Source organism: Macaca mulatta, chromosome 20 (assembly GCF_049350105.2).
Source record: "Macaca mulatta isolate MMU2019108-1 chromosome 20, T2T-MMU8v2.0, whole genome shotgun sequence".
Lineage (NCBI taxonomy): Eukaryota > Metazoa > Chordata > Mammalia > Primates > Cercopithecidae > Macaca > Macaca mulatta.
The window spans coordinates 2,447,582-2,465,527 of NC_133425.1; the positions used below are offsets into that span (position 1 = coordinate 2,447,582).

The following is a 17,946-nucleotide window of genomic DNA, read 5'->3' on the forward strand; positions in this document are numbered from 1 at the left end:
GGCTCAGTTGTTTAATGAGATGATCACAGCCGCGTGGCACCCCAGCTCCATGGGCGCCTCTGCCCTCCTCTCGGAACTGGCGGGGAAGGAGAGGGGAGGAAGAGGGGGATGGGAGCGGGGCTGAAGCACGGGGAAGTGGGCGGGAGGTGTGGGTGGAGGGGATCAGAAAGCCCCACCAGGGAAAGTCGGGACAAAGCTGCCGCCTCCGCCTCCTCCGTGGATCCTCGGGCCCACCCGGGGCTCACCCACACTTCCTGATTTCCCGGCGGATCCAGGCGACATGGCTCTGGACGCTTGTGAAGACAGCTGGCAGCTGGATCGTGGAGCAGCCGATCCCCCAGCTGACCACGCCCACCTGGACCCAGGAGCCTCCCTTCCTGCAGACCAGGGGCCCTCCGGAGTCCCCCTGCAGGGAGAGGGGACAGTCACACGTCTCGCCAGGGGCCTTGGCACAACGGGACTCCTTGTCCAGCCTCGAGAGGCCCAGACCAGGAGGCGCCCCCGGGGCAAGGCAGAACCCAGACATCTTACCATGCAGGGGCCGCGGCCCAGGCTGCCGGCACACAGCATGTCTTCCGGGATGACCCTCCCGTTGGCACTGGTGTGCAGATACTCCTTGTAGCCCTCCTCACAGGCCTCATGGTCTTCCAGTGGGATGTGCACCTGCTGCAGGCGGTAGGGTGGCTGTAGTGGCGCTGGGGGTGGAGGAGGGGAGTCAGGAAGCAGCAGGGGGCTGTGTCCCCGACGCGGTGGATTCGTTCACACCCGCCACGGCCAAGGCGGCCATGGGGAGGGGTCCCGAACCGCCTGTGATGCCCGGGCCTGGGGCTCTGGTCCTGCTCTTGTCACTCCGACCTGGAGCCAGCCTGAGCCTCAGTTTCCCCATCTGTCCTGGGTGGGAGTGTGACCTCAGCCCATGCTGTGATAGACGGGCTCAGATTCCGCAGACAGACCCAGGCTGGGTGGTGTCCTGGCATTCACGTCCCTCCAAAGCTTCAGGATGGGGTCTTATTTAGAAATAGATTCTTGGCAGATTGATTAAGGTGGGATGAGGCCATGCTGGGTTAGGAACGGCCCTAATTCCAAGACAGGTGCCCTAATGAGAAGCGGAACAGGGGCGGCCCCAGCCCAGAGGAGAAGGTGACATGAAGACCCAGGCGGAGATGGGAGCCATGCGGTCATGAGCCCCGGGACACCAGGGCCACCAGAGGCTGGGAGAGGCCAGGAGGGGCCCTCCCCTAGAGCCAGAGCGGGAGCAGGGCCCTGCCCACACCTGGACCTTGGGAGAACCCATCTCCATGCTGTGAAGCACCCAGGGTGTGCGTCTTGTCATAGCCCCAGGACACAGACGGGGGGGCACCCGGGGGCCTGCAGCCCAAAGGTCCCAGAACACAGGAAGAAGCGTGACTTCCCCCATCAAAAAACATAACCAGATTCTTCCTCCCACCCCCACCCCAAAAACCCGCACACAGCAGAGTGTGAGGGCAGCAGGCTGCGGACCCGGGGACTTGAACCGATTCCGCCCCCGCCGCTGGCAGACCCGGAGAGCTGTGAAACGCCCTTTACCGCCTTTAATGTAAAATGAATATCAGAGCATCAGGGCGGCCACGGGGGGCTGAGAGGTCGCGCCGGGGGGACAGCTGGGAGCTACAGGACGCTGCTTTCCTTCCCTGTCCCATTTATTTCCGAGCTTCTGAACCAGCCCCCGAGGGACCTGCCTCCAGGAATGGGCATGGAGGGGAAAACTGGGGAACTTCACCATGCCCCTCCAGGACCCTCGCCCCCCAGCCCTTCTTACCGTAGTAGGACGTCCTGCCCCAGCCGGTCAGCCAGCACTCGTCCTCCGGGGTGAAGTTCAGGGCCTTGGGCGGCAGGGTGACCGGCTGAACGTTGCTTGCTGCGCCCACGCGGGTGGCCAGCTGCAGCAAGGCCAGGTCGAATCCGAGGTGGGCAGCGACGTAGTTGGGGTGGACGATGATCCGGCTGATGTTCAGCAGACCCCGGCCCCCGTACAGATACACGTCCCCGGCGTGGATCCGGTAGGTGGACGGGTCGGTGTCCTTCCTGGGGGAGGATGGACCTGGGCTGCTCAGGGGGCCTGGTCTGCGGTGGCCCCACTCCCACCTCCCCTCGCTGGGGTCCTCGGCCCAGGACTCACCGGAAAATGCAGTGGGCGGCGGTCAGCACCCACTGGGGGTGGATGAGGGAGCCCCCGCAGATGTGCACCCAGGAGGCCCAGTGGTAGCTGTAGATCCTCAGGCTGACCTGCCACGGCCACTTCCCCTGGGGGGCGTTGTGGCCCCCCACGATGCCCACCAGGTCATTCTCAGGGACGGGCTCTGGGAACAACCGAAGGAGGTCAGGGAGCCACCCTCCTGCAATGCCAGGAGCTTCCAGGCCCTGCTCGACGAGGGGGTCAGCTCTCTGTCCTAGCCCAGTCCCTGAGGTCCAGTGTGGGGTGGGGCCGGGACTCACCTGGGGTCTCGGGCATGGAGCCCCCCAGGCAGGGGAGGACCAGGAACAGCAGCCACAGCATCTGTGCAGGGAGGAGAGGGCTGGGTGGGAACAGCTGGGCAGGACCTGGGTCTGGAGGCCACAGATGGCTGCCGGTGGTCAGTGTCCTCACCGTGGTCTGTGGCCACAGCTGCCCTCCTGGACCCGCCAGGAGCTGCTTTATCTTCCTTGCAAAGGGAGTGGGTGGGGCTCGGTCACACCTTCCTCCCCTCGGGGGTGGGAGCAGTAGCTCCAAGCCCAGGCTGTGACCAGGCTGACCGTGAGGACAGGGGCCACCCCCAGCCCCTCGCATCCCCTCTGCTGGGCCAACAAGGGCCCCGCACCCGAGTTCCCTGTCTACACCAGTGGCTCCCACCGGGCACATTTATGGTTGTCAGGGGTATGGGGATACCACCCACATTTAGTGGGAAGAGGCCGGGGTTGGGGGGCTAAATGTCTCCGGTGCACAGGATGACCCCACTGCAGAGGATCCCTGGCCCCAAATGCCCACAGTGCCCGGGTTGTCGCCATGCTGCCCATTCTCGTGGCCAGTGCTCCAGAGGCCAAGGAAGCACCTGGGCCTCAGAGGAGAAACTGCCTGGTAACTAGCTCTCCCTCAGCCTCTCCGGCCACCCGGGACAGGACGGGCACTTGTACCCACCTCCACGGGTGCAAAAGCATCAGCCAGAGGGCCCGTCAGAGACGCTTGGACCTAGGGCCAGGGGACCCGCCTGCTCCATGGTGGCTGCCCCAGGCTCAGGCTCCAGCCTTGGAGGGAGTTTGCAGAGTCCACACAGGCAGAGCTTCTGGGTGGGCTCCAGGAACCTATTTTAATCAGATACAAACCTCAGATTGCAGGAGGGGCACACCCTGCTCTGGGAGAGGGGCCATCACCTACTGGGATTCTCAGAGGGTGGGAAGCTGCATTCTCAGGCCAGGACCCAGCCCCCTAGGCCCCAGCCTCCCACTGCTGTGCCTCGGGGCCCTGGCAGCAAATGCCTGTTTCAGCCCAGGTGGCAGACACGTTCTGGGGCCGACAGGGGCAGTAGAGGCCGAGGCCCAACCCTACAGCCTCTCCTCCAGGAGTCTTGCTTTGCCATGAGATTGTAACGGAGGTGATCGTGGGGGTATGGGAACACAAGGGAGCACTGTCAATGGGTGGGGTGTGTGCCTGTGTGTGTGCACGTGTGGGTGTAGGTGTGTGTGCATGCCTGTGCATGTGTGTGTGCATACGTGTGTGGGCATGGGGTATGTGCATGCCTGAGTATGTTCATGTACGTGTGTGCATGTGTATGCGTGTGCATGTGTGAGCTTGTGAGTGTGCATGTGTGTATGTGTTTGTATGCATGTGTGTGAGCATGTGTAAGCATGTGTGTGCATGATGTATGAGTGTGTGTGCATGTGCGTGCATGTGTAAGTGTATACGTGTGTGCATGTGTGTAAGCATGTGTGCATGAGTGTGTGCATGTGTGAGTGCATTGTGTATTTGTGTATGCGTGTATGAGTGTGTCTTGCGTGTGTGTGCATGCATGTATGTGTGCATGCAGGTATATGTGTGTGCATGTGTGTGTGTGAGTATGTGTGCGTGTGTGCATGTGTGTGTGAAAATGTGAGTGCATGCACATGTGTTAGTGTGTGTGCCTGCATGTATGTGTGTGGTGCATGTGAGTGCATGTGTGTGCGTGTGTATGCATGTGTGTGCATGCATATGTTCATGTAAGTGTGTAAGTATGCATGCATGTGAGTTTGAGTGTGTGTGCCTGCATGTATGTGTGCTTGCGTATATGAGTGTGTGTGCATGTGTATAAGTGTGTGCGTGTGTGTGCCTGCGTGTATGTGTGCATGTGTGTGCATGCATGTACGAGTCATGTGAGCATGTGTGTAAGTGTGGGTGTGTGCATGCGTGTGAGTGTAAGCGTGTGTGAATGCGTGTATGTGTGCATTGTATCAGCGTGTGCATGTGTGTCTGTGTGTATGTGGGTGTGTGCGCATACATGTGTGCATGCATGTATGTGTGCATGTGAGTGTGTATGACTGTGTGGTTGCCAGCATGTGTGCATGTGTGCCCGTGTGTGCGCCTGTGTGTATGAGTGTGTGCATGCATGTATGAGTGTGTGCCTGCGTGTATGAGTGTGTGCGTGCATGTGAGAATGAATGAGCGTGTATGTGTGTCTGCATGTATGAGTGTGTGCATACGTGTATGAGTGTGTCCATGCATGTGAGTATGAATGAGCGTGTGTGTGTGTCTGCGTGTCCTCCAGCTGGAGAAAATCCAGCTCTCTCCGTGCTACCAGCAGCTTCCTGGTGATGCCTCAGGATTCCCCGGAGGCTGAGGGAGTGGGTCCCGAGGCTGGGCCTGCAGCTGTGAAACCCTCTGCAGCCAGACTTCCGCCTGCATGCCCAGCCGTGGACCTCCCCGCGTGGGGAGGAGAGAAGCCCCAGGCTGCCTGGGATGGGCTCTCAGCCGCCTGTGCCCCTCCCTCCTGGCTGCATTCACCGGTCGTGGGCCAGGACCTCTGGCTCTGTTTTGGTAGCAGTTGCACCCCTCACTCCCAGAGCGCTTGACCCACGCCCACTTCAACGTGCTACCCAGGCCCGTGGAACGGGCAGCTCCACCTGAAGATGCAAGGAGACAGGAGAGCAGCTGAGGATGGGAGGCCTGGGAGGCCTGGCCAGGTGAGGCCAGGAGAGGCTGATGGGAGGGAAGCTCGGGTCTGGATCACCTGGGTTCCGTGTTTAGACCTAGAGGGCCAAGGAGAAGAGAGGATGGCTGCTTAGCCCGGGAGCTTTCTTGGTGATTCCTCTCCCTCCCAGGACACCAGGATAATGTCGCAGCTGCATCACAGTGCAGGACCCTCCTGGGCCCCCACCCAGCTACCGGGAGGCAGGGTCCAGGAGGCCCAGGTAAGGCGGGGACAGCACCAGCCCTGAACCAGCCAAGATCCGCAAAGCGCAGCCAGTCTGAGGGCTGCGGGGCAAGCATGGCCAGGGCCTCCAGGGAGGCCTGGAGCCTGCAGACAGGGATCCTGGGCTGTGGGGGATAGGCGGGAGAGGCCCAGGAGCCCTCGGGGCCCCGCTGAGTCCAGGCTGGGTGAGCCAAGCTCGCCTGGGAGAGGCCCAGGAGCCCTCGGGGCCCCGCTGAGTCTAGGCTGGGTGAGCCAAGCTCGCCCTGTGCGGAGGCCAGAACGTCGCATTCTCACTAGATGCAGGTGACACTTTCCTTTCATCTTTTATTCGGTGCTTTATACTTGGAATCGTGTTAGGTCGACGAAAATTGGGCATTGTTGTGTGGAGAAGGTTCTAGAAGTTGCCCAGTGCTGTGTCTGCACAGAGCAGCTCCTACAGGACGTGCAGGTGAAGGAGGAAAATACCTCGGGGGTCGGGAGCCAGGTGCCGTGGCGAGGTGAACTGCATTTGCTGAAAACACACATTCACCTGAGGCCCGGGACCTGTGAACGTGACTTTATAGGGAAATTGGTTTTTGCAGACAGAATTAATTATGTAATTAAGGACGTCAAGATGAGATCATCCTGGAATTAGGGTGGGCCCTAAATCCAACGACAGGCATCCTTATAAGAGAAAGGAGAAGGGGGTTGAGACCTAGAGCGGTGGAGGAAGGCCAGGGAAGACAGGCAGGGATGGGAGTGATGTGGCCACAAGCCAAGGACAGCCAGCAACACCGGACACGAGGAGACAGGCACGGAGCGGCCCCTCCCTCCAAGCCTCTGGAGCAAGCAGCCCTGCTGACACTCCAGGATTGAGAGAGAATAAGATTCTGCCCCTCAGTGTGCAGCACTTTGTGTAGCAGCCCCAGGGCACTGATACAGGTGATGAGAGATGGGGTGCAGGCTGCTCACCGTGGCTCATGCCTGTCATCTCAGCACTTTGGGAAGCTGAGGCAGGCAGATAACTTGAGGTCAGGAGTTTGAGACCAGTCTGCCCCAACACGGCGAAACCCCGTCTCTACTAAAAATACAAAAATTACCTGAGCATGGTGGCGGGCACCTGTAATCCCAGCTACTTGGGAGGTTGAGGCAAGAGAATCGCTTGAACCTGGAAAGTGGAGGTTGCAGTGAGCTAAGATCGTCCATTACACTCCAGCCTGGGCAGCAGAGCAAGACTCCGTCTCAAAAAAAAAGAAAGAAAAAAGAAAAGACCGAGTAGAAAGATGTCAGTAACACTTACTGTTGGCATCTGGGTGCAGTGGCTCACGCCTGTAATCCCAGCACTTTGGAAGGCTGAGGCAGGAGAATCGCTTGAGCCCAGGAGTTCAAGACCAGCCTGGGTAGCAAAGTGACACTCCATCTCTACAAAAAAAATCAATAAAATTGGCAGGGTGTGGGGGTATGCACCTGTAGTCCCAGTTACTGGGGAGGCTGAGGCAGGAGGATCACTTGATCCCAGGAAGTTGAGCAGGGAGCTATGACCACAACACTGCACTCCAGCCTGGGTGACAGAGCGAGACTCCGTCTCAAAATAATAATAATAATAAACATCACTGGATATTGGGATGGGCTGGAATCGAGCCCCCGGGAACCACAGTGGAGCCCAGGGAGGAGCTGGCTCTGGGGTTGGAGCAGGTGGAATGTGGGGACCAGCCTGGGAGTCGTTTTCCGTCCCTGGGCCGATGACAGTTTCGTCGCCGTTTCTGGTGGGCGGGGCTCTCTTCCTTGTTATTTTTTCCTCACATGGTCTTGGATACGGTGGCCCTTTCTCTTCTGAAATCAGGAGACTTCATATTGTGCTTTCAACTTAAATCCAACAAAATCTCTGTCTTTCTTTCACCGCCACAGCTGGTGTGGAGGGAAAACTAAACCAAGGGTTTTGGTGTCTTCCCGGCCAGCAAGACGATTTGTGTCTAGAGGACACTCCTGTCAGGGAGCTCCCGTGTAGGAGGTCCATGAGGGTGGTCAGTAGGTGAATCTTCAGAAGTTAGTGGGTAAATTTCGTTTCTGATGACAAGTTTTGCTTAGGGCTTTAAATGAACAAAAACAATTTTCTTCAACAGACGTTGGAGCCAATACAATTATAAAAACTTTTTTTTTTTTTTTTTTTTGACACAGGGCTTTGCTCTGTTGCCCAGGCTGGAGTGCAATGGCAAGATCTTGGTTCACTATAGCCTGAAATTCCTAGGCTCAAATGATCCTCCTGCCTCAGCCTCCTGAGTAACTGAGACTACAGGTGCACACCATCACGCCTGGCTAATTTTTGTATTTTTTGTAGAGATGGGGTCTTGCTGTGTTGCCCAGGCTCTGCATGGCTTAAAACAAATGTTTTTATAGAGATAGACTCACTATGTTGCCCAGGCTGGTCTTGAATGCTTTGGCTCCATCCGTGCTCCTGCCTCGGCCTCCAAAAGTGCTGGGATTACAGGCGTGACCACCGCGCCCGGCCGGGAAGCCCTGTGTATTGCCAGCTGTTGGTCTTGCACTGACGTGAGTCTGCTGCCTCACTGCGCTTGTGCCCCTGATACTGTCTGCAGGTGACCTTGGATGGTCTATGAAGATCACCGCATTGTGGGCAGACACTGCAGCCCTTTCCCTTCCTTTCCAGTCCTGACACTGCTTGTTCCTTTCTCTTTGGTTTTTGTTTCATTTTGTTTTTCTGTTTTTGTTTGTTTGAGACAGAGTCTCACTCTTCACGCCCAGGCTGGAATGCAGTGGCACGATCTTGGCTCACTGTAACCTCCACTACACCAGGTTCAAGCAATTCTCCTGCCTCAGCCTCCCAAGTAGCTGGGATTACAGGCATGTGCCACCACGCCTGTCTAATTTTCATATTTTTAGTAGAGGCAGGGTTTTACCATGTTGGCCAGGCTGATCTCGAACCCCTGACCTCAGGTGATCTGCCTGCCTTGGCCTCCCGAGTAGCTGGGATGACAGGCGTGAGGCGCTGCGCCCAGCCTGTTTCTCTTCACATATGTGCTGCCTGGGGCTGCCTGCACTGAGCTGGGCAGAAGGAGGGGTGGTGGTCCCTACCCGTCCCTCACTCACAGGAGGGGCTTCCCGAGTTCCACTGTTAAGTAGGACGTTTGCTGTGGGCTTGGATGAGATCCCCCTAAATTTGCTAAGAGTTTTATTGCAGGCCGGGCGCGGTGGCTCAAGCCTGTAATCCCAGCACTTTGGGAGGCCGAGACGGGCGGATCACGAGGTCAAGAGATCGAGACCATCCTGGCTAACACGGTGAAACCCCGTCTCTACTAAAAAATACAAAAAAGTAGCCGGGCGCGGTGGCGGGCGCCTGTAGTCCCAGCTACTCGGGAGGCTGAGGCCGGAGAATGGCGTGAACCCGGGAGGCGGAGCTTGCAGTGAGCTGAGATCCAGCCACTGCACTCCAGCCTGGGCGACAGAGCGAGACTCCGTCTCAAAAAAAAAAAAAACAAAAAAAAAAAAAAAAAGAGTTTTATTGCAGTTGGTGGTTGAATTTATCAACCAAAAGAATCAGATGCTTATCAATTAGATTATCAAAGGTGGTTTATCTCTGCTCCGTTAACTGACAAATTAGATGGTTAGATTTCCCAAGCGTTAAACCAACCTGATTTAGACCTGATTAGGTTTTCCTGTAATTCTGAGTACATTTTCTGAGTCAGCTTGTTAATGAATTGGGGGGATGTTTGAATCAGTGTTCGTAAGTGAATTCGGCCTGAAGTTTTCCTGTGTTCTATTAGTCTAGGCTTGTCCTGCAGGCGACACTCATCAAATCTGATCAGTCAGGACATTGGCCTCTTTTTTCTAGTCTCTGGAAGAGTTTGTTTGAAATGGGGATTATCTGTTCCTTGAAGATTTAGTATAAGTCTCACATAAAACCATGCAAGATAGATATATACACAACTATGTACCCACAAAAATTTAAAAATAAAATAGTTGAGAGAATTGGCCAGGGGCAGTGGCTCACACCTGTAATTCCAATACGCTGGGAGGCCGAGTGTGCGAGGATTGCTTGAGCCAAGAAGTATGAGACCAGCCTGAGCAACATAGTGAGACCTGGTCTCTACCAAAAATTTAAATATTAGCTGGACATGGCAGTGTGGCCCAGAGCGTCGTGAAATGAGGCTCGGGGCACACGTGGTGGACATGAGGAGTGGACGGATCCCAGGCCTTCCCGGCACAGCAGTGGGAAGAATGCAGTGGCAGGCACCCTCGGCCTGTCCCTGTGGGGCGTGGCTCTGCCCAGAGGCTGTCCAGAGGCTGTCAGACCCAGCAGAGGGTGGGTCACAGCACTGAGATGACCCACGGACAGGCACAGGACACCTCCGTGGGCCTGCATCCTCTATGAGCAGGGGGGACAACAGTGAGATTCCCGTCTCATCAGGTTGGCCCCTTTGTCCCTGTGGCAGGGCCCGGGAACAGCCATCGTGTAGCAGGTGACATGGGTGAGGGTGCCGGGGACGGCCATCGTGTAGCAGGTGATGTGAGTGAGGGTGCCAGGGACGGCCATCGTGTAGCAGGTGACATGGGTGAGGGTGCCGGGGACGGCCATCGTGTAGCAGGTGATGTGAGTGAGGGTGCCGGAGACGGCCATCGTGTAGCAGGTGACATGGGTGAGGGTGCCGGAGACGGCCATCGTGTAGCAGGTGATGTGAGTGAGGGTGCTGGGGACGGCCATCGTGTAGCAGTGACGTGAGTGAGGGTGCTGGGGACAGCCATTGTGTGTCAGGTGATGTGGGTGAAGGGCCTGCAGACTCACTCCTGGCCCTGGCCCAGGTCTTTGGGCCTCTGGACGGTTGGCGCACTGCCAGCTGCCACAGCACCCACCTGGCTCTGGCTCCCACTGCAATGTTGCAAAAGGACTTGTGGGTAGTGGGTTCTGTGCCGTTGTCCAGGCTGCATCCTGCCTTAGGCACCGGGGCCCTCACCATAGTTCTGTTCCGTCCCTGATCTGCCCCCCGCACCCCACTGTCTGAATACAGAGGCCCCTCCTCTCTGTCGGGGAGCCCAGGCATCCAGCCCTTGCCCCGTGTGGTTCTCTCCGGGTGCGGTGGGAGAAACCTGCCAGGAGAGACAAGATTCCTGCTGCTTTATTCACAGTGTGAAGCCAGAAGGGACCAGACCCAGACCTGCTCCCGGGCCGGCTTCTCTGTGCAGCCCCTTTCTCCAGCAGGAGAGTGCGGCTGCCCCTTCGGGTGCTCAGGGGCCTCCTCAGCCTCACCTGGCCCTCACCTTGGGGGTGGGGGGTACAAGAGAAAGGAGAATGAAGATTTCCCCATCTCAGGTTGAGGATGCCTGGTGCCCTGTTACAGCCCAGCAGCCTCCCTGACCCGGTGCTGGTCCCAGAGCTTCTGCGAGGTGGGCACAGGGCGGCCATATGGGAAGTCTCAGTGCTAAATGCTGCAATGCCCCTGAGCAAACAGTGGCCCGGCAACTACGGATGTCACCCTTGCTTGGGTTTCCCCAGAAGCCTCCCATGCAGCACCCTGGAGATGCCGTGGGCACTGGGCAGGGCTGGGCAGGGCTGCAGGTGGGCACTGGGCAGGGCTGGGCAGGGCTGCAGGTGGGCACTGGGCAGGGCACTGGGCAGGGCTGCAGGTGGGCACTGGGCAGGGCTGCAGGTGGGCACTGGGCAAGGCTGCAGGTGGGCACTGGGCAGGGCTGGGCAGGGCTGCAGGTGGGCACTGGGCAGGGCTGCAGGTGCCAGTTATTTCTCTCAGGAGTGGAGGAGTTGCCCAAGGGTTCAGAAGAGCTTGAATGGGAGGGGACTGAGAAGGAACTTAAAGAAGCACCCCCTCCTCCAAAACAAAAAGCCCAAGAGATCAGCAGGGCATCCCAGGAAGCAGCAAGGCAGCCCTGGGGCTACAGCAGGGTCTGGGATGAGCAACCCTGGGTGGGGACAGGGGGAGGTTGTAGGGGTGGACTTTGCTTTATCTGCTGCTTATCTGAGGGAAGGGAGTCTGCCCCAGACCAGGCACCCCAAACCCCTGCAATAATGGCATGGACCTAGAAAAAGGGAGGGGGGACAGAGGGGTGCATTAGATGGGTGGGTGGACAGACAGATGGACAGATGGACAAGTGGATAGATTAGTGGGTGGGTGGGTGGATGGGTGGATGGATAGATCAATAGATACGTGGATGGATGAGTGGATGGATGGATGGACAAATGGATGGACTAATGGATGGGTGGGTGGATGGGTGGATGGATAGATCAATAGATAGGTGGGTGGGTGGGTGGATGGATGGATGGATGGATGGATGGATGGATGGATGGATTAGTGGATGGTGGGTGGATGGATAGATCATTAGGTAGGTGGGTGGGTGGGTGGATGGATGAATGGATGGATGGATGGATGGATGGATGGATGGATGGATTAGTGGATGGTGGGTGGATGGATAGATCATTAGGTGGGTGGGTGGGTGGGTGGATGAATGGATGGATGGATGGATGGATGGATGGATGGATGGATGGATGGATTAGTGGGTGGGTGGGTGGGTGGGTGGATGGATGAATGGATGGATGGATGGATGGATGGATGGATGGATGGATGGATGGATGGATTAGTGGATGGTGGGTGGATGGGTGGATGGATAGATCAATAGGTAGGTGGGTGGGCGGGTGGGTGGATGAATGGATGGATGGATGGATGGATGGATGGATGGATGGATTAGTGGGTGGGTGGGTGGGTGGATGGATGGATGGATGGATGGATGGATGGATGGTGGGTGGATGGGTGGATGGATAGATCAATAGGTAGGTGGGTGGGCGGGTGGATGGATGAATGGATGGATGGATGGATGAATGGATGGATGGATGGATGGATGGATGGATGGATGGATGGATGGATTAGTGGATGGTGGGTGGATGGATATATCAATAGGTAGGTAGGTGGGTGGGCGGGTGGATGGATGGATGGATGGATGGATGGATGGATGGATTAGTGGATGGTGGGTGGATGGGTGGATGGATAGATCAATAGGTAGGTGGGTGGGTGGGTGGATGGATGAATGGATGGATGGATGGATGGATGGATGGATGGATGGATGGATGGATTAGTGGATGGTGGGTGGATGGGTGGATGGATAGATCAATAGGTAGGTGGGTGGGCGGGTGGATGGATGGATGGATGGATGGATGGATGGATTAGTGGATGGTGGGTGGATGGGTGGATGGATAGATCAATAGGTAGGTGGGTGGGCGGGTGGATGGATGGATGGATGGATGGATGGATGGATTAGTGGGTGGGTGGGTGGGTGGATGGATGAATGGATGAATTCATGGTTGGATGAGTGGATGGATTCAGTGGGTAGATAGATGGTAGATGGATGAAATTTGGTGATGAGGCTGACCTGTACTTTTAGTGGAGGGCTGGGCTGGGAGCTGGGCCCCAAGAGAGGAGTCATCACTGAGAATATTTCCCCGCTCTTGCCACCCATCCATCATTTCCCCCCACCACCAGTGAATGCCTGGTCTGGAGCAGCCATTTCTACAGCCCGACGGTCCAGAGCAGATGCACCCGCATCAGGAAGCCCCAGTCCCCGCCCCGCTAGCCGCACCCACACTCGGGAACACACTGGCCACTTCTGGTTTGCTTTGCTAACAGTTTAATGCGACGACACTGCAAACTGGCTCCAGGACTTCCATCCCTAACCTCACCCCCATTCAAAGCACCTTCCATGCCTCCTCCTCCCAGTGTGAGGGAGGAAGGTGCAGGTCTGAAAAGGCGGAGGGAAGTGAGGACTATGTGGGATGGAGGAGCAGAGAAGGTGGGTGCTGGAAGAAGCAGGGAGCGGAGGGGCCGAGACGAGGAATGAGCTGGATTTTAGGGAGCTGAGAGGGGCCCGGGGCTTAGAGGCGCATTTGCTGCAGGATCCAGGGCACATAGGTCTGGACTCGTGTGTAGACGCCAATGCTGGGCTGATGACTGTAAAATCCCCAGCTCACCACTCCCGCCTGGAGCCAGGTACCTTTCTTCTTGCAGACCAGGGGGCCACCTGAGTCACCCTGTGGAGAAGGAAGGCCCAGCTTGAGCAGAGACCCAGGACCCTGCTCATCCCAGTCCAGCCTCAGAACCGCAGACAGGAAAAGAGATGGCAGGAGAGAGGCGCCAGGTGTCACCTTCCAGGTGCGGCGGCCCGTGCGGCCGGCACAGATCATGTCGTCCTGGATGAACTTTCTGTCTCCAGCACCGGGAAAAGCATCGTGGATCTGCTGCTCACAGTCTGCGTTGCTCAGTGTGGGGACCTTCACCTGCTGCAGGCGGTAAGGAGGCGGCAGCATATCTGCAGAAACCAACCATGGGTGTCAGGAGCGGCTCAGGAGGGGCCCCCGGCCAGCACCATGGCAGGACCCCTCCCCACCCCAAGCCTCAGCTCAGGACCTGGGATGCTCAGCCTGCACGGCCTAAGGTGGAGTCAAAGAGGAGAACCTCTAAAGCTGCAAGAACGCAGAATGGAAATGCCAGAGTGGAGTACAGCGGCATAATCATAGTTCCTTGCAGCCTCCGCCTCCCAGGCTCCAGCAACACTCAAGCGATCCTCCAACCTCAGCCTTCCAAGTAGCTGGGACCACAGGCATGCAGCACCATGCCCCGCTAATTTTTTTTTTTTTTAAGATGGAGTCTCGCCCCGTCACCCAGGCTGGAGTGCAGGGGCACAATCTCAGCTCACGGCAGTCTTTGCCTCCCAGGCTCAAGCGATTCTCCTGCCTCAGCCTCCTGAGTAGCTGGGATTACAGGTGCCCACAACCATGCCTGGCTACTTTTTGTGTTTTTAGTAGAGTCAGGGTTTCACCATGTTGGCCAGGCTAGTGTCAAACTCCTGACCTCAGGTGATCCACCTGCCTCGGCCTCCCAAAGTGCTGGGATTACAGGCGTGAGCCACTGTGCCCGGCCAATCCATATTTCTCTTAATTCTTTGTAGAGATGGGGTCTCCCTGTGTTATCCAGGCTGGTCTTGAACTCCTAGGCTCAAGTGATCCTTGTACCTTGGCCTCCCAAAGTGCTGAGATTACAGACTTGAGTCACCGCGCCCACTCCCACCCCCCACCACCCTACCACCCCCATCCACCAATACCTCTTAAATTGGGAGAAGAGGGAGATGGGACCCTACACACATATTCTAGCGAACGGAGGCAGGACCCATGCGCACACTCTAGAAAAGGGAGGCGGGATCCACGCACGCACTCTAGAAAAGGGAGACGGGACCTATGCGCTTTGGAACAGCACCAGGTATTGCCTTTCAAAGAACAGAGGCCCGAAGCAGGAAATGAAGAAAGCCTCAGGGTCTCTGAAACCTTCAGTGGAGGAATGGGCAGATGGGTAAATTCGTGCCCTCTTTGAACCCATTTTCTTTTCCACAAAATGAAGAAAATGTCTTGCAACGAGAATATGCATAAAATACGTGTTCTAGACACGCACAGCACGGTCGCTGCCTCCTCCCACCCACCCCAAAGGCTCATTTTATTTCCTCCCTCTGTTTTATGAGCTTGTATCCCTAGGGTAGCTCACCTGAACCCTGCCCCCCCAACCCTAGCTAGAGAGACCCCAGAATGTGCAAACCAAGCGCTAATCTTTCATGAGCCTCCCAGGACCCCCACGTGTGCCCGTCCCGCGTCCCTCTGGTTCTCACCGAACAAGCCGACCTTGCCCCAGCCTGTGGTCCAGCAGTTGTCACTGTCAGTGAACTCCAGAGACTGTGACGGCAGAGCCACCGGCGCGAGAGTGTTTGTTTTCCTCACACTGGTGGCCAGCTTCAGCAGGGCGATGTCTGCCCCCAGGAAGAAGACAGAGTAGTTGGGGTGGACGATGATCCGGCTGACATTCAGCAGACCCCGGCCCCCGTACAGATACACATCCCCGGCGTGGATCCGGTAGGTGGACGGGTCGGTGTCCTTCCTGGGGGAGGATGGACCCGGGCTGCTCAGGGGGCCTGGTCTGCAGCGGCCCCACTCCCACCTCCCCTCGCTGGGGTCCCCGGCCCAGGACTCACCGGAAAATGCAGTGGGCGGCGGTCAGCACCCACTGGGGGTGGATGAGGGAGCCCCCGCAGATGTGCACCCAGGAGGCCCAGTGGTAGCTGTAGATCCTCAGGCTGACCTGCCACGGCCACTTCCCCTGGGGGGCGTTGTGGCCCCCCACGATGCCCACCAGGTCATTCTCGGGAACGGGCACTGGGAGCACCGAGAGGAGGTCAGGGAACTCGGCCTGTGCCACCAGAACCTCACCCCGCACCTGCCCTCGGGAGAAGCCGGTCTGTGCATGTGTGCCCTGGATCCTGGGGTCAGGGGTGGCAGAGCCCCTGGGAAGGGAGGGCTGTGTGGGGTCGGGACTCACCTGGGCTCCCCGCGCTGCAGCTCCCCAGGGAGGAGACGGCCAGGAACAGCAGCAGCAGCATCTGCGGGGAGAGGGCGTGGGGTGTGGGCTGGGGGCTCAGACCCGGGATCAGGGGAGAGGGCGTGGGGTGTGGCCTGGGGGCCGGGAACCGCCTGCAGGCATCGGGGAGGGGACAGTGCCCTTACCATGCCGGGACTCAGCAGCTCTCTTCCCCAGCCCCTGGGAGCCTCTTTATCCTCAGCCACAGGAGGAGGGCAGCAGGAGGGTGGGGCCCTGTGGTGGCCTCAGGTCCAGGAGGCGTCTCTTCACCCCCTCCTCCTCTCTGTCTCCCACCCACACTCCAAGTCTCCACCCTACCCACAGCCCAGGCTGGCAGGACAGGGGTGAGAGGAGAGGGTGAGGGCAGAGTGCGGCTGGGGCGGTGCTGGGGCCCTCTGGTCTGCCTGTTCCTCCAAGAGGACGCCACAGCATCACAGGGCTGGTTTGGAGGGCCAGGCCCTTGGAAAAAACTCAGGTCTGGAGCTCAGGAAGGAGCCCGAGGCAGCGGCAAGGCTCTGCCTCCCACCATGGGGTCCCCAGGACAGTTGCCAGCAGTTCATGTGCTGCAGCACCCCGTGAAGGCGAGAGGTGGCCCCGAGTGGAGGTGCGGCTCACTCCCAGGACAGGGGCCACAGGCCCAGCAGACTGTCCAAGGAAGGTGCCCACTGTGACGGTGCCCACCGCAACTGGCCAAGCCCATTCTGGCCAGATGTCCTCCAGCCGACTCACCCTGGGGTCTGCATGTGGAGACACCTCAATGGTGGGTGTGGTTGGGGAGAGGTCCTCTGTCCTCAGAGAGGCCTTCGGGACACAATTGAGTCAGGGTCTGGCTCTGTCGCCCAGGCTGGAGTGTAGTGGCATGAACACAGCCCACTGCAGCCTCCACTTCCTGGGCTCAAGCAATCCTCCCACTCGGCTCTCCCAAGGCGCTGGGACCAGCGGAGCACTATGCTCCAGAGACAGGAGAGAGACCCATGCAGTGCTGACCGGAGGGGCCCAGGGGCAGAAATGCTGCCCTGGACGTGCCACGGCTGCACCCTGGGTCTCGGGCAAGAGCTTCGGAGGTGTGGCGGCGTCAGAGCCGTGGTTCTCCCAGGGAGCACGGGACTTCGAGGACAGAGCCAGGACCGGCAACCACAGAGGCTGCCGGAAAGGCAGGGAGGGAAGGGACGGAGAGGAGAGAGATAGGGAAGAGGGAGAGAGGACCCGGGAGGAGAGTGGGATGCGGCTGTCCAGTGTTGGAGGACTCGGGGTGCCCCACATCCTGCAGCCCGGGCCATCTGTTCCCAGCCTCGGTGAAAGCTGGTCCTCCTCTGGGAACCCCCACCAACAGGTCACAGGCACTGTGAGAAAGGCCTGGCAGCTCCAGGCCCCTCCCTCCTCCAGCGGGTGCTGGGACCCCAGTCAGAGCTAATGAAGGGGCCTCGGGGGCTCACATCCTGCCCAGAGTGTAGGGAGCCTGACCCCCATGCTCCTTGAGGCCCCACGGTCCCTACTCTTCCCTCCCTCCCTCTCTGGCCTGGGCCCCCACCTGCTCCCCGACTTCTTCCTAAATCCCTTTCTCCAGTCTTAAGCCTTAAGCCCCTCCCCAATCTCTGTGTGCCCCCCACCCCTGCAGCACACCTCGGGCTTCCCAAGTTGGAGATGCGTGTAGTTGGGGTGGGCAGTTTGCACTAAAAGCCAGAAGTTCCTCGGCCAGAGGTGAGGAGGTCAGAGGTCTCTCAGCCCCTTGCCTGTCAGGCGGATGGACAGACGATCCCATCTGATGGTCACAGCCACGGCAGGGTGGCGAGCCTGAGAGCATCAGGCACCCAGGGAGACCCTCCTGCTGAGGCCCGGGGGCGGAGGCAGCCACTCTGGGCACCCCCTGCCCCATCCATCTCAGGGCGAGGCTGTCCTGCCCCAGCCTGGGGGCCGGCGGGGGAGCTGACGAGGCAGCCAAACACCCAGAGCTGGAGAGAAGGCGCCACGGTGTTTCCCCCGGCGTTTCTTCACTGAACTTTCTCAGCCGTTTCCCCGCAGACCCCTGATAACAGAAACCCGATCTGATGCGCAGTCTGGGGACGTTCAGGTCCACCCAGGGTCAAGGGCCCTGTGGCCCATGCAGACCCCCCGGGATCCCAGGAAGCCTGGGCTCTGGGAAGAATCCGAAA

The 17,946-nt window shown here is 58.4% G+C and overlaps 2 protein-coding genes across 2 annotated transcripts; both read right to left on the reverse strand.

The window, feature by feature from the left end:
* Window positions 1-9,759, reverse strand: LOC114674373 (putative serine protease 29). Its single transcript, XM_028840933.2, has 9 exons — window positions 9,727-9,759; window positions 5,416-5,524; window positions 4,991-5,109; window positions 3,155-3,205; window positions 2,476-2,767; window positions 2,159-2,339; window positions 1,799-2,064; window positions 532-695; window positions 1-406 (listed from the first exon to the last, which is right to left on the reverse strand). Exons 1-9 carry the CDS (start codon window positions 9,757-9,759, stop codon window positions 242-244), a joined length of 1,380 nt encoding a protein of 459 aa, XP_028696766.2. The 3' UTR covers window positions 1-241.
* Window positions 9,760-13,009: 3,250 nt separating this feature from the next.
* On the reverse strand, window positions 13,010-15,970 carry LOC722420 (putative serine protease 29). The gene is made up of 6 exons (XM_028841470.2): window positions 15,940-15,970; window positions 15,755-15,815; window positions 15,411-15,591; window positions 15,051-15,316; window positions 13,540-13,703; window positions 13,010-13,425 (listed from the first exon to the last, which is right to left on the reverse strand). Exons 1-6 carry the CDS (start codon window positions 15,940-15,942, stop codon window positions 13,270-13,272), a joined length of 831 nt encoding a protein of 276 aa, XP_028697303.2. The 5' UTR covers window positions 15,943-15,970; the 3' UTR covers window positions 13,010-13,269.
* Between the last annotated feature and the right edge of the window lie 1,976 nt (window positions 15,971-17,946).

Excerpts from the sequence above, each read along its gene's own strand:
- LOC114674373 (XM_028840933.2), bottom strand. The coding sequence starts at position 9,759 with ATGCAGGCCCACGGAGGTGTCCTGTGCCTGTCC. Across the intron at positions 5,110-5,415 it reads TCTTGGCTGGTTCAGGGCTG|GTGGAGCTGCCCGTTCCACG; the intron begins GTGCTGTCCCCG and ends TTGCATCTTCAG. Across the intron at positions 2,065-2,158 it reads GCCGCCCACTGCATTTTCCG|GAAGGACACCGACCCGTCCA; the intron begins GTGAGTCCTGGG and ends ATCCTCCCCCAG.
- LOC722420 (XM_028841470.2), bottom strand. Across the intron at positions 15,592-15,754 it reads CTGCAGCGCGGGGAGCCCAG|TGCCCGTTCCCGAGAATGAC; the intron begins GTGAGTCCCGAC and ends CGGTGCTCCCAG. Across the intron at positions 15,317-15,410 it reads GCCGCCCACTGCATTTTCCG|GAAGGACACCGACCCGTCCA; the intron begins GTGAGTCCTGGG and ends ATCCTCCCCCAG.